Source organism: Tachypleus tridentatus, chromosome 2 (genome assembly GCF_004210375.1).
Source record: "Tachypleus tridentatus isolate NWPU-2018 chromosome 2, ASM421037v1, whole genome shotgun sequence".
Taxonomy (NCBI): domain Eukaryota; kingdom Metazoa; phylum Arthropoda; class Merostomata; order Xiphosura; family Limulidae; genus Tachypleus; species Tachypleus tridentatus.
Genome location: NC_134826.1, coordinates 49007084 through 49022700, shown reverse-complemented (window position 1 = coordinate 49022700; position 15617 = coordinate 49007084). Strand labels below are relative to the sequence as shown.

The 15617-nt window shown below is 35.9% G+C and overlaps 1 protein-coding gene across 7 annotated transcripts in view; it reads right to left on the bottom strand.

The window, feature by feature from the left end:
• The window catches only part of LOC143243175 (ras GTPase-activating protein raskol-like), a 199953-nt gene that overhangs the window by 62241 nt on the left and 122095 nt on the right, over positions 1–15617 (bottom strand). The window contains exon 1 of one of the 7 annotated variants that reach the window (XM_076486997.1): positions 11861–12892. The exons of 3 other annotated variants lie outside the window; for them this stretch is intronic. Coding sequence is in view for 3 of the 4 variants with exons in the window: in XM_076486977.1 (XP_076343092.1) it covers positions 106–259 (154 nt within the window). In the remaining variant the exon portion in view is untranslated. Of the gene's footprint in view, positions 1–105; positions 472–11860; positions 12893–15617 lie in introns of those variants that run through there. 3 more of the 7 variants (XM_076486978.1, XM_076486977.1, XM_076486990.1) reach the window with 3 other exon arrangements.

Genomic DNA, 15617 nt, shown 5'->3' with positions numbered 1-15617 from the left:
TTAATAACAAGAAACTCATTATAAACATGCTTCGCCGACTTGGAAAAAATAAAATAAAAACATTCACACCATAAATATCATTGTTCATTTAACTAATATCACCACCTGTGTATTCATCCCACGACACGTTTCCACTGCTAGCAGTAATACAGCTGCTTATAGTTCTGCTTATTTTCTTCTTAGGCCTCGTTCTTCCTCTAGAGCTTCGAACCATCCGCCGGGTCATACTGTTCTTCCACTCACCTGCTTTAGCAGGCATACTTTACTACTTTGTTTCTGTTACTTTCACTACAATCTTGATTTTAAATGACCAAAGCAAGAGCTTGTGTAAACACAGTTCCAACGTTCCACCAAGAATTGTTTTCATGTTTCATGTTGCATCTTATATATTCTTCGTTCTATAAGAATGCCAATTGCGGATCACTGTTGTTTCATTATTAAACGTTATATGTTTCTCTCATCTTTCCAGCAAAACTACCTCACTTTGAAACTCTGGAATAATGAAGTAGAACTAGTCATTCAAGGGAAAGATACTCTCCAACAATAGGCGAACAGATACGAAACGGTTGCTTTGTTCGCCAAAGATATAAATTCTCTAAATTATTTAATTTGCGAAACATTAATGACATAAACTGAAAAAAAAGGGTTTTTTATGTACACTTAATCTACGATTTAAACTAGCACGAAGACTACAGGACACACTAACGACCAACGTTATCCTTTCTTGGCGTTTCTGCACGAAGGCATGCACAGCTTCGTTGGGGGTGAGCTAGAAGGGGGTTTATTTCAATAATTCCTTTCAGCTACACCGGGACTTCCGCTCAGCCTGGGCCCGGCATGGCCAGGTGGTTAAAGCACTCAACTTGTAATCTGAGGATCGCGGGTTCGAATACCTGTCACACCAAACATGCTCATCCTTTCAGCCGTGGGAGCGTTATAACGTTACGATCAATCTAACTATTCTTTGGTAAAAGAGTAGCCCAAGAGTATTATTACACTGCTAAATTAGGGGCGGCTAATGCAGACAACCTTCGTGTAGCTTTGCGCAAAACTCAAACCAAACCGTTCAGCCTGAAGTCCTCAGGGCCTACAGAAGACCAATTCATCTCTTTACGTTACTGATTATATCTCGGGTCGTAATTTTTGCGATTTCTGGCAAACCTCGATTCAATCATGCGGTCTGCTAATGGTACACGACGCCCCAAAGTTTGTGCTTGTAGTGCAAGGTTGACTTTTGTAGTTTGGAGCGTGATTCCTGTTCATCTCTACCCACCCTCCCAAACAAGAAGCAACATAATGAAACTCAAGATATAAAGAACAGAAACCGACTGTTTGTTTGTTTTTTGAATTTCGCGCAAAGCTACACGAGAGCTGTCTGCGCTAGCCGTCCCTATATTAGCAGTGTAATACTAGAGAGAATGCAGCTAGTCATCACCACGAACTGCCAACTCTTGGGCTACTCTTTTCCCAACGAATAGTGGGATTGATCGTCACATTATAACTCCCCCACGGCTGAAAGGGCGAACATGTTTGGTGTGACGGGGATTCGAACTCGCGACCGTCATATTACGAATCAAGTGCCTTAGCCACCAAGCCATGCTGGGCCATCAGAAACCGATTGAGGTGTCAGGTTTAATTAATTATATATTACTGAACAAGATATTTGTTTTAAAAATTAAACAGCATACTGGTACTTAAAAACAAACACGTAACTGTTTCAGAAGATAATGAAAAGCTTAAAAAATTGCTTGATGCTTGTCGTAAAGAGACAACATTTCCTCATATGTATATACATATATACTTTAAATACTAGTACCGTAGTAATAAAGATATGTCCCCCCCCCCCGACATACTTAATCACAACAAAAGAGAAAACTAAAATCTCAAGACATCCACTAAGATACACATACGAATTTCTGTCTTTCATACAAGTGTGGTGTCGGGCAAGACTTCGTGGTCGATGTTCTCGGACTGTGAAGCTAAGGGTCATGGATGCGTTATAAGAGAAGCAGTCAAATTCCACTATTCTATTTGAACATCCCATGAGCAAGAAATGGGTTTTTTCACTGGATGCCTTCTCTCTAGCCTGCCATCATAATATTAGAGAAAGCTATTAGCAGTTAACCCTTGTGCTATATTTTCTACTGCATTTTTGTAACACCAGAAGAAATTTAATACAATTACGAAGTGCATGTAAGTACCATAACTTTAGTAACAGTCACAAAATAAATGTATTATTGGTTGCTTAGCCGTATCTTCTTATGAATGCCTCAGCCTAGGAGAAACAAGTATCTAAACTATTGAACTGGTAAGTGCACTCTCCACGAGCAGTGTGTGTATTTACTTATAGCAAAGCCACATCGGGCTATCTGCTGAGTCCAGCGAGAGGCCTCGAATAATGAGTGTTCCATTTCACTTAGTGTTAAATGTATGTAGGTAGACAAGGCTCGATCAAGATAGAAACACCACGAACGAAACATCGCTTTTCCTTCAACTCGACCCGACAATTTTCACATAGAACTACAATTCGTTCAAGCTCACTTCTTACGTAGAAGCTGTATAGGCACCGATATTTGATACACCAGATACTTGACCTGAATTATAATTTTATATTTCATTTAGGTTTTGGCATTACAGAATATTTTTCCTGTACTTTTTTTGTCTGTTTGGAATATTCATGCAAAGATACTTTTCCTGTGAGAAGCCAGCTTCTGTTACCAATAACAATCCATGTTCTTAAATGTGTTCCTATGAAAAATAAAATAAAATAACCGTTTTGTGTTTCAACATGTCACAAGGCTTGTTACTGTTAAGCCTAGAGGAATATTCGTTCGTTGAGAATATATTGCCATAGGCATCTACAAAAGAGGAGGGGGCATTGATTTAATAACATGCAAGTTAATATATACTGAATAAATAAATAAAGAAATGTTTTTCTTGGGGTCGGTGGGTGAGAAAAACGTTCAGCAGTCTACAGTTCATGCATGTCGAGTAATTAAAATGTTTTATACCAAAAGCCAACTGTGAGGGTGGACCAACTGATATTTTTCCATAGAAATAACCGCACGTTGATACGACACTCGCGCATTTTAAAAATATGTTATTATTTCGAGAACAAGGGAATTTTAAAAATTAAAGTTTCTTTTGAAAAGTTAAATTTAAAAAGTTTTATTTTTCAACAAAAATGGTAATGATTGTCAACAGAAATACAGGTAGCAACAAGAACGCCATTTCCTTTGGAATAACAACAACGGTTTACTAATCTAAATGAAATAGCGATATCTGGTGGAATGTTTTCTTTTTATACAAAAATCCCTGCAATTCTCTGAAAGAATAATTTTGCCAGCTCAAGAAGCCTTTTTTTTTTTTTTTTTATTCGGTTTAGTGATTTATTTCAAGGATAAAGTAAGATGTGTTCCATGTGTAAAGTTTTTTTCGGGCTGTTTCAACGAAATCTTTAGGATAATACGTACTGGCATCTAGTGGTCATGAAAATAAACTCGATTTGTACAAAAGTGACTTAAATTAACGCACTTTGTGGCTGAAGAATTTGCATGCAAGCATTTCAAACTGAGCCCGTCTGAATGTTTTATTTGTTTTGCAAAATAAAATAAAAATTAAATAAGCAAAACAGTATAGTTGTTGTGGTGTGGCGAGAGATTGAAACATTCATGTCATGGTCATCGCACAGACTGAAAGAAAACATAGCGCTATAGATTCCCAAGCTTATCGCTGTACCACTAAGGAGGTGGGTAGGAAATATAATGATTTTGTTTTATAAACTATGGGAAAAAATATTTTAACATCAGAAACAAAATGTGACGTCAAAGATTCACTTTATTTACTATCTTGTGCAGGAAGCGGAAAGTACCTTAATTTCTGCCACCCAAAAATCATCATAATAACATTTACCACAAATTAAAGTGCCTTCAGCAGCGTAAATGTCACGTGATGATACAAGGCAGTATTTACGTTATTGCAGTATAATACGTTTCTGTGACGTAAGTAGCTACTTCTTTGAAAGAAGTTTGCCGTAGGACAACAAGGAAACAGCAGTAATGACTCATAACGAATCACTTCACACTCTGATATTTCGAGTTTGCATGTGGGTTTTTTCTCCTATAAAAAGAATTATTTGAAATTATTTTTAATCTTGTTCAATTGTCATTACCTAAATATAAATATCCACACAGAATCATGAGTTGAAACAAAACCCACTCAAACATAAACGCAACGAACATAAAAAACTAATAGATGCCTTAATGGTTATAACGTAATCCATAAACACATAGTTAATAAAGAAAATATGCGACAGAACTTGAAGCTTGTATTACTTATGAAAGCCATATTTTATTTTTCCTTTAATATTTTTTTTTATAAACAATGTTGGTGGAAATATTTAATATGATACTTTTTATTTCTTATTAAAATTTTATAGACAATTTTTTTTTCATAGGTAGCCGAGTATATGTGTTTGGGACCACCCTACGTATCCTAACCTGGACGAAAATCGTGAGATGTTATTGGATTTATGGCCGAAAGTATCGTTAACAGCGAGGGTACCCAACTGATGATACAATGTATTCCAATCTTTATAAGCATGGATATGACGGGCATAGTGTGGTTGAAATACTATTGTACGTTCTTATTCTTTAAAAATCCATAAGGGACTAAATAAGGAATATGTTTATATGTATATAATATGGTGTTTATATCGTGCCTACGGTTGTAAAGTTTAATATATATACATACATTATGTCTCAAGTGGCTCAGCGTTCTAAGGGCTCTGTATTATTAAGGATCTTACATTCCTATAAAAATACCCACTGTATTTCATTGATTAACTCATCAACATTAGTAAGTAAATAAACACTGTCAGAAGTACGTATTTCTATACACTGTCAGAAGTATTTCTATAGTTAAGGAATTAAAACCAAATGTATGTATTGCCATTTTGTATCTGACACGAACCATTTCAAAACACGTATAATGTCCAATGCCAACTACAAAACCTTACAATACCCAATACCAACTATTAAAAAAAACCTTACAATGTCCAATGCCAACTACAAAAGCTTACAATACACAATACCAACTATAAAAAACCTTACAATGTCCAATGCCAGCTACAAAAGCTTACAATACACAATACCAACTACAAAAACTTACAATACCCAATACCAACTATAAAATACCTTACAATGTCCAATGCCAGCTACAAAAGCTTACAATACACAATACCAACTATAAAAAAAAAAAACCTTACAATGTCCAATGCCAACTACAAAAATTTACAATACCCAATACCAACTATAAAAAAAAACCTTACAATGTCCAATGGCAACTACAAAAATCTACAATACCCAATACCAACTATTAAAAAAAACCCTTAAAATGTCCAATGCCAACTACAAAAACTTACAATACCCAATACCAACTATTTAAAAAAAACCTTAAAATGTCCAATGCCAACTACAAAAGCTTACAATACCAACTATAAAAAAAAACCTTACAATGTCCAATGCCAACTACAAAAGCTTACAATACCAACTATAAAAAAAAATCCTTACAATGTCCAATGCCAACTACAAAAGCTTACAATACCAACTATAAAAAAAAACCTTACAATGTCCAATGCCAACTACAAAACCTTACAATACACAATACCAACTATAAAAAAACCTTACAATGTCCAATGCCAACTACAAAAGCTTACAATACACAATACCAACTATAAAAAAACCTTACAATGTCCAATGCCAACTACAAAAACTTACAATACCCAATACCAACTATAAAAACCTTACAATGTCCAATGCCAACTACAAAAACTTACAATACCCAATACCAACTACAAAAGCTTACAATACCCAATACCAACTATAAAAAAAAAACCTTACAATGTCCAATGCCAACTATAAATCATTCAGTCTATATAAAAACACGTTTTACAGAGAGTATGTAATTTTTCCAACTAAATTCAATGGTATCTTCGTACAGAAGTGAAATGACAAAGACCTTCCTGTAACAAACTACACTTCTAGCAAAATGGTGGAAATATAAAATTATTTTTCTTTCGTTTTGTTGTTATTTGCTTAGCCTCAAATTTATGAACCAAAGCAAACAGCAGAGAAACTACAAATTAAGATATAATGTAGTATATACGAGTTTATAAGTTAGTTAGTTTAACATTAAAAACACAACCAAAAGAGAAAAAGAAATTAAAAACATTCGAGCTACAAAACAGGGTCGGTGCGCAAGTTCATGACTATATCACGTTCTCTGATAAATATTTATAAGCGTGTAGCTGCTGCCTTTCAAAGAAACACATTGCAGCTGATGCTATGCTATTACCATACAGCATCACGCCCGCATTTAGCAGTTAATGTGATTAGGGGGCTTTACTGATTGATGCCCTTTTACTAACACATTAAGTAACTCATAACTTGGAATGCTGAATGGGTATCTAATTTGTCCACAGCCACACGTTCCTTGGCTCGTACCTTTGCATCATATATAAAAATTAAAATCTCTACCGACCATATAGAAATGACACGTACAGAGTGGTCCAAATATTAGTTACTCCAAACTTAATGTCTCTTCTGTGTGGATAATGAGTTATTAGCAGCAATGAAAGTCGTTGTTCCTTTGCGTTTCTGTCTGTTAGCCTCATCTGATGCTTATGTAAACAGGTAAGTTAATCTGAAACAAATGAAAATCGAAAAAAAAAAAAGTGTATTCTGCAGTGGTGTTAACTAATTGTTGGAAAACTACAGAAGTGGAAAAAGCTACGAAACATATAATTGGAAGTTTGTTAGACTGAAGTTACTAAGATACGTACACATCCTTTTTGGGTCCATTTCTTGTAAAACTTTCAATGTAAATGTCAACCAGAAAAAGATGTTCCTTCACAAGCGCTTTTAAGGAAACATGCGACGCCTCGAGCACTCTTTCAAGGCTTCAGTCAAACAGGAATAACTTGGACTTAGACGGAAGATGAGTCGGTGAAAAAGACAACAAAAAACATAGTACTATTATTCTTTTCAGAACAAAATTTATCCAATAATGGCGGAAGTTTAGTAACAGTAGATCAAGTTTTGGACCACTTCTATGAACTTATGTTCGTTTGTTGTTAAGCGCACAAAAATACACAATGCGTTATCTGTGCTGTGCTCACCACGGTTATCAAAACCTGGGTTTTAAAACACAAATTGATAAATAAGAAACAAAAATACAAAAAAAAAATATTTTAAAGGAAACATATTATCATTCGTACAAAACGCCATTACATCAGTATCATTTTTATTCTTTTATCCTTCTAGAGCAAGCGATAGTCTGGCTGTATATGGAGTTTCATGAATGTCATTCTGTTTGTTTACGAATTTATGTAATAACTTGTTATAAATCAGTGTATAAGAAGAACGTCGTCATAAAAATTCCCTTCCTGAATGCTCTTGGCACGTTCCTCAGTTATTCATACTTTAGGATAAAAAAACCAAACTGGCGTTTATCATCGAGGAAAAATCCTCCCCTTCGCTTTAATGGCACATTACAAGATTACAAAAGATCCTTTACTTACCATCCACGTGGAAGAACTTCGCACTTGAACATCCTATAACGTAGTCCTCTCAAAAGTCCAGATCGTTTCCAACGCACACATATATTGTATTTTAGTGAGACTACTTGTCACATAAATAGTCTGGATTTAGAGTGGCATAGACTTAAGAGTCATCTTATTTAATTTGCAACCCAAGAGTCAACAAGTAAGTCTCCAAATGGTACACAAGTGTCTACAGAAGATACTGTGTCAAATGCAAAGGGCCCCGGTATGGCCAGGTGGTTGAGGCACTCGACTCGTAATCTGAGGGTCGCAAGTTCGAATCCCCGTCACACCAAACATGCTAGCCCTTTCAGTCGTGGGGGCGTTATAATGTTACGGTCAATCCCACTATTCATTGATAAAAGAGTAGTCCATAAGTTGGCGGTGAATGGTGATGACTAATTGCCTTCTCTCTAGTCTTACACTGTAAAATTAGGGACGGCTAGCGCAGATACCCCTTGTGTAACTTTGCGCGAAATTCAAAACAAACCAAACCAAATACAAAGTTCAATTTCCTTACAAAAACGATCCATCGAATTGGAAACAATTAAAAATCTTCCATGTTCTACGAACTAATTTCGGGCAGTACGAAAGCGGAGGGTGTTTCTTCTATTATCTTCTTACAACCCACGCTTATCAAGGAGGAAATGTATCAACGCGAGGAGAGTGTTTATCAATAATAGTGACTATGAAATGTATACGGCTGAGAAGTCTATAAAAATGTAATATATACATTTTATTTTAGGCCCCTTAGTTAAAATATCAAAACAACTGTTATTGAAAAACGGTTAATTCTAAGTTAACAAAATTAAGTAATAATGCCAATAAGTTCCGACAAGGACTCCAGGGTTCAAGAAATGATACGCCCTGAACTTTTAACAATCTAAGTTGATTGCTTAGATCATGCGTTGTAGGAGGTATCATTTCGTGAGTGCCGAATTTAATTTTAAAATATAACATGCAATTTAACAAACTGTAACACAGTCAACCTGTAATGCACCACATTAGACATAGCATGCTCGTCCATTGTATCTACATAATGTTTGTTTCTTAGTTTTGAATTTCGCGCAAAGCTACACAAGGGCTGCCTGCACTAGCCGTCCCTAATTTAGCAGTGTAAGACTAGAAGGAAGGCAGCTAGTCATCACCACCCACTGCCAACTATTTTACTAAAATAGAGGGATTAACCGTCACATCATAACGTCTCCATGGTTAAATGGGCGAGCATGTTTGGTGTGACGGGAATTCGAACCCGCGAACCTGAGATTACGAGTCGATCGCCCTAACCACACGGCCATGCCGAACTTTTCTTACGTGCTATTGAATTTTATTCACTGGCTAATAAAGAATAATTGGGTTTTAAAAGTGGGACAACTTTTAATGGTCCATTCAATGATTAAAATACTAAATAACTGTCCCTTTTTGTCGGCGGGGAAGAAGTTAAACAATTATATTACATACATTTTTGAGACGATAGTTTACAATAAATAATAAAAACAATGTAATAATACAAATAAGAGCTCCTCATTATAACATAAGTGCGAATTTTATTATACGAGAAGATTCCTTCTAAACTTTTAATTCTAGAATAATCGTGTTTCAAGATGGCGTAAAAGAAAATTTGTATTTTTGTCTTGAATTATCGTTCTCCCCACCCCCTCCTCCAATAAATATTTAATATTGTTCTAGAAACTTGTACGATCTTATTTCTGGTTATAACGTATGCAGGCAAATAGACAAACAACTAAAACAAGAGCAAAATTGCTTTCACCTTGATGTATCAACAAAGCCTCAAATAACGTTTGCAGCGTGACTAAACGAGATTTCTTTTTTTTCCTGTAAGTAAAATCTGCAGTTGTGTGTACTAAGGTTATGCCGAACCAAGCAAGTCTTTTGTGCGCTGTTTTCTCGTAACCGTGCAATATTAAGAAATATTAAAGCACTACTACAGAAGCTAAAAAGTTATACAAAAAATTCGAGTTTTATTCATCAGGTTTCTTCGAGCTAACATCTTGCTTCGAACTAAATTTGACACACTCGTAAAGTACTTCCTATACAGTCAAAATATTACGTTTCGTACGTCGTCGTATACTGCCGGCAGGCAGACTATACTGTACACCTATTTCTGATATATAGAACTCGACTGGTCTCTGTGTCATGTTTACGTGTAACAGCATGCCTTTTGTAGATACGCAAGTATCCGTAACCTCTGTCTCGCTTGTTTTTTTTTTAAATCAAACACAAATATGTTCGAGTTGTAGACAGAGAAAGAGGGAGACATCAAGATAAAATTATACAAAGAAACGTGCAAACAGACAGTGGCTATTTAAGTAGGGGCTAGAGGGGGCTCAAGCCCTAGGGTCCATTGGTAATTTTATTTTATGTAAAATGACATGGGATGTGGGACCTATAAAATTATTAGCCCCTGGGCCCACAGAGCCCTAAATTCGTCACTGCAAACAGGCCGAATAAAACAAGTAGGGATACTTCTTCAATATCCAAAACTTCGGTTCATAATACGAACATTCACATATCAAAGAATAACTATATTATTCGGTAAAAAGTTTAGTCAATTAATCGTGTGAAAGACTTTATTACACATTAAGTAATAAGAGTTTTTCTTTTCCGATTAACGTCTTCTTATGGAACATTGGAAAACAATTTCTGAATTCCAGAGAATCTTCTGTTTCAAGTACTTTATTTATCAGAATTATGCACACCTGTTATATTCCAAAAAGAAGCGCACATACACAAATGTTGTAACAAACTGTGCACAGACGTCACCAACACAACCGAGTCGAAACACCCTAAGCGCATATTTTAAGTAGGTCCAGCAAAATGTTATTAGGCCTAGCACTCCCGTGAAATTACGAGACTGATACGAAAGGTTCATTATTATAACCGACTCGTGAAGTCAACAAGGAAAAATTCATTCACTTCATAAAACACGACTAAAGCCTAATGAACTTTGAACTGTCACCGCATGAGTGGCCACTTCGAAACAAGTTCTGATTGCAGACGTACGTCTGATCTATCTAGAGCTTCTGAAGAACAGGTCGGGCATGGCCAAGTGGTTAAGGCACTCGACTTGTAATCCGAGGGTCGCGGGTTCGAATCCCCGTCACACAAAACATACTCGTCTTTCAGCCGTTAGTGTGTGGGGGAAATATTCGTGCAGTCAATCCCACTATTCGTTGGAAAAATAGTAACCCAAGAGTTGGAGGAGGGTGGTGATGACTAGCTGCCTTCCCTATAGTTTTACACTGATAAATTAGGGACGCCTAGCGCTGATAGTTCTCGTGTAACTTTGCGCGAAATTCAAAAACAAAAACAATTTAAAGAACATTCAGATCGCGATCTTTTCTGATCTGTTTACTCTAGAGAATATTGAACAATCTGATTATTGTTTTTATAACAGATTGGAATACAAATATGATTATATATTTATTATTTTCATTCTACATCTGCTGTGCGTGACCTTGTGTTGTTGATATTTAAATAGATACGATATACTTTAAGACCAGTTTATACTCCTATATTATCAGGTGGAAAGAACCAGTCACATACAATCTTTAATGCTGTGGTCACATCTCAAATGGTAGCCTACAAAACCAATATCAAATTTTGATATTATGAAATATAAGGAACAAGTTAGAACGTACAACCAATAAATCAGCTCCAAGTCTGATTAAACTGCTACAATCTCTAACGTTAACTCTACACACCTCGAGAATCAGGTGGAACGTACAACCAGTAAAATAGTTCTAAGTCTGACTGAACTATCAGAATATCCAACGTTAACTCTACATACCTCTGAAACCAATTAGAACGTACAACTGACCAACCAGTTCCAAGTTTCAGAGATGAATGGTAACATAATTTTCCATAAATAAACTGATTATCCAAGTAACAAAACATCATGAAGGACAAGTTTCAATACCCGTGGTGGTTGGGTGGGCAAGAGATCAGTAGTCCATTATGCAACTTTGTGCTTAAACACAAACAACCATAGTAACTCCACAAATCACCTGTTTTTTTAATAATAACAAATCACATGGAAAGAGTATGGGGAGGGGGGTCATGGGCCCCTTGAAAGAAGTCCCTCCAGGGCATAAAATAAACCTTTTCTTCTGATCTTAACAAAAACAACAACTGTTGGATAATAATCTGAAAAGAAAATGTTAAATATATATATATAGACAGACAGATATGTGAACAAAACAACGAACTAGTTACTTCTAAGACACTCGAAAAACTCACGGTTATTATGGTGCTTGCGCCGAATAAGAGATGTCCACAATCGCCGACTAGACATGTCTTTGCCGCTCACAGAAAACAACCGGACCGTTACTATTACGGAAAAGGTCAGTAGTTACGTTGGTCTAGCGAGGCTTCAAATAATAAAACAATTGCACAGTGCCTCATTTTTACTTGAAGCTTTTAGGACACAGCCAGCCAGTTAATGTCCACTTGCGTGGTAGAAAGGGTTCAAAACACGTGAACTAGAAGATAATGTTTGCTTCACGGCCGAAAGAATCCATGGTCAGTGTTTAAAATAATAAAACGTTGTTACAAGGTAGAGAATAAATACTCAGCGTCCACTGACAGATGTTTCGAATGCAATAAAAGATTTGCGTGCGAAGCATAATTTCGAATTTTCTCATGGTTAGAGTCTTGAAAGAGAGCACAAACTATCTTGTGCGAGGAACATAAACGTCCACCTACACGGTATTTCTACTTGTTCGGTAAATGTGAAGTCACTTTGTCTCGGATAGCCACTGGACGCCTCACTTCCGCTACAGTGCTTTACATAGAACTGAACAGCATAAGATACCGGACAGTGAGAACCAATAATGTACGAATTATCGAGACGAATGCGATGTCTGAAAGCTAGGTGAAACGGAAATAAACAAAGAAGGAAAAATAACAGTTCCGGAAACGATGGGAAAGATGCTACTGCCGTACTTAGTACGTATTATCACGACAAGAAATATTACTACAACTCGCAAAGCACATGAATTGTACTGACTGAGAAACAGAACTTCCTATAGATAATTATGTCAACAAGCGCGAGATTGCGAACCGCCCACCAAGTTATTGATGATAGCATCTCGTTCACTCAGTTATACCCTGTAAGCAACCGTCTCTAAGTCAAATAGATGATTAACCAACATTCTACCTTTCTTGGATATCAAACGTGTGCTTTGTGTAAATTACGTCTAGGGACATGCGAGAAGGAAGGTGAATAGAGTCGTCTGGAAAGTTTTGAAGCTTATAATAGGACTCTGTATAAAGAACTTATTGACACGACAAACACTTATTATGTGACGTAGGCTTAGATGTATACGTATGTACTATTTCCTTAAGAAACACGCTATGTTACATTGTGGGAGGCGGGGATTGTACGTCAAAAAAAAAACAACTTGTGTGGGTGTGTTTGTTTTAACCCTTAGAAACTAGAATAACGATACGATAACAGAGTTATTTGCACTTGAAACAGTCAATAGCGCTTTGAAATGAATTATTAAAAACTCAAATATTTTAGGTATTCGAAAAACAAAAAGTGCGTAACAAATTGTCGCAAATATTATTTTTTTATTACTAGGGAAATAAAGGTTCGATAAAAGGTTTATTTAAATTTAATAAAAAAAGACCTACAATCCTATTTGTAGTAATGTCCATGTTGTTTACTGTAAGGAAAGATGCCAAACATAAACACGTCCTATTACAATTCGCTTATGTCGTTGCGCAACATGTACACAAGAAAGGCTGGTTTTCAGTATGATATCGTACAAAAGATACGTAACGTCACGTGCACGAGCTTATCGATTTTTAATTTTTCCTGGAAGCCGTCACGTTATATCAACAAGTGTAAACATACGGTAGTTTCTCGAAACTTCTTATCACACAGATAACTTCTTAGAAGTAGTTGTTTATTATTAGATATTAGCTCATTGTTGGGTTACCCGCATTCTGTGCCATTGTGGAGTATCGAACCCCGGATTTTACCACTGTAAGTCACTAAACTTACCATCGACCAACCGAAGGATACGACGTCAAAACATGTATGATGAGTACGTTATCACGTCAACTAGAGATCAGGTTAATCAGTTTAGTTTCAAATACGATAGTTATAGGTAAATCTTTGTGTCCAAAATCAAATGTATTTACACAAAAGCTGCCGATCACTGTACAACAGACGATATATATTGGATCTAATTTAAACTCATACGAAATAAATAAAACCTAAACAACAGCAAAGATTTGACATAAATTGATTACTTGTTTTTTGCTCTCTTCATGTTGACATCAAAACTAATGTTGCTTGAGTTAACTTTATCCTTTGATTACATATCACTGGAACCATCTCTTTAAGTAAGTGTAACTTTTCGAAATTAGATTTAAAATCAAAACGAAGTGGGATCAGAACATGCAATCCTAAACTTTGTTAATTAAACTAGTAGGTGCAGATTCGATTTGGTTGTTTGTTTTGAATTTCACGCAAAGCTACACCAAGGCTATCTGCGCTAGCCGTCACTAATTTAGCAGTGTAAGACTAGAGGGAAGGCAGACAGACATCACCACCAACTTTTGAGCTACTCTTTTACCAACGAATAGTGGGATTGACTGATCATTATAACACCCCCACGGCTGAAAGGCCGAGCATGTTTGGTGTAACGGGGATTCGAATCCGCGACCCTCAGATTACGAGATGAACACCCTAACCATCTGCCCATGCCAAGCCCATGTGGATATTCAAGTCCTGTTCTATTCAGATTTCATTTATTCAGAAATCTTACAGTTGCCCAGGATGATTTAATAGTTACGCTAGTAAAGTTTCTATTTATAACTCTATATTGGCGAAACCTATTTAAACAGCAACACGTGAAACCGAACTTTAAAAGATTGAATAACATCTATTAAGATTTGTCCAAGTTTCGAAACTAGTAAAATAATGAAGTGAAGTGAAAGTTTCTCATAATGTGCACCTAATTACTTCGTTGGTCAGCACCTTCTTCCCGCTAACCAAAATCACGGGTTCGAACTCTACTCTGCAAAGTATTTACTTTTTTATGAAGCTATTATAACTGCAACCCTACAAAGTGTAGCTTCTAGGAAAATGAAACCATATCCTTCATAACCACCAGATTCAATTGTTTTGAATTAATCTCAGAGCTACACAACGAGCTATCTGTGCTCTGCTCACCACGGGTATCGAAACCCGGTTAAACCGACAGAAAATTTGAGATATGTTAAAAATATACTATTTTATGGAGAGAGAAAAGTCAGCCATCCCTAAAATCATAAAACATCCCAATAATTTGAAAGGTAATTTTATGTTAACCAGTCATTAAAAATAAAGTTTAATTTTTTTTTTAAAAAAGCACTTGTTTTGACTGGAAAATCATTGAATGGAATCACCTCCTTTGACTCATCGTTACGAAATTCAAGTTTCAAGCCTTAAGTTACAAACAGAACTTGTGGAAAAGGCAGTTCAGCTATTGTTGACTTTGCAGTTTATTTTGCACTTGATGTCAACTATTCAAGTTTTTATTACAGTTTTCAATCTAGTCGTTTATACAGGAATAAGGCAAAGTGAATTATCATAATTTTTGTTTTGTGTTCAGACAAAACTGTTTTTTCAAATATAATTATGCATTTTGTATTTTCAAATCATTTTTTGAAAATTTTAATCTCTTGTTTTCGACTGAAAAATGTTTTATTGAAATAAAACCATTTCTTTCCTATTATACGCCAATTTTATGCAACTATGAAACAACATTAAACTTTTTTTTCTATTACAACATATTGTATGAAACAGAAAAGATCCCACACAGCTACTTTCAAGTTCATATTTGTGTAAGTTTCAATGACTTTTCAACTTATCTGGCTCAGCATGACCAGGTAATTTAGGCACTCGACTTGTAATCCGAGGGTCGCGGGTTCGAATCCCCGTCACAGCAAACATGCTCGCCTTTTCAGCCGTGGGGGGAGTTATAATGTAACGATCAATCCC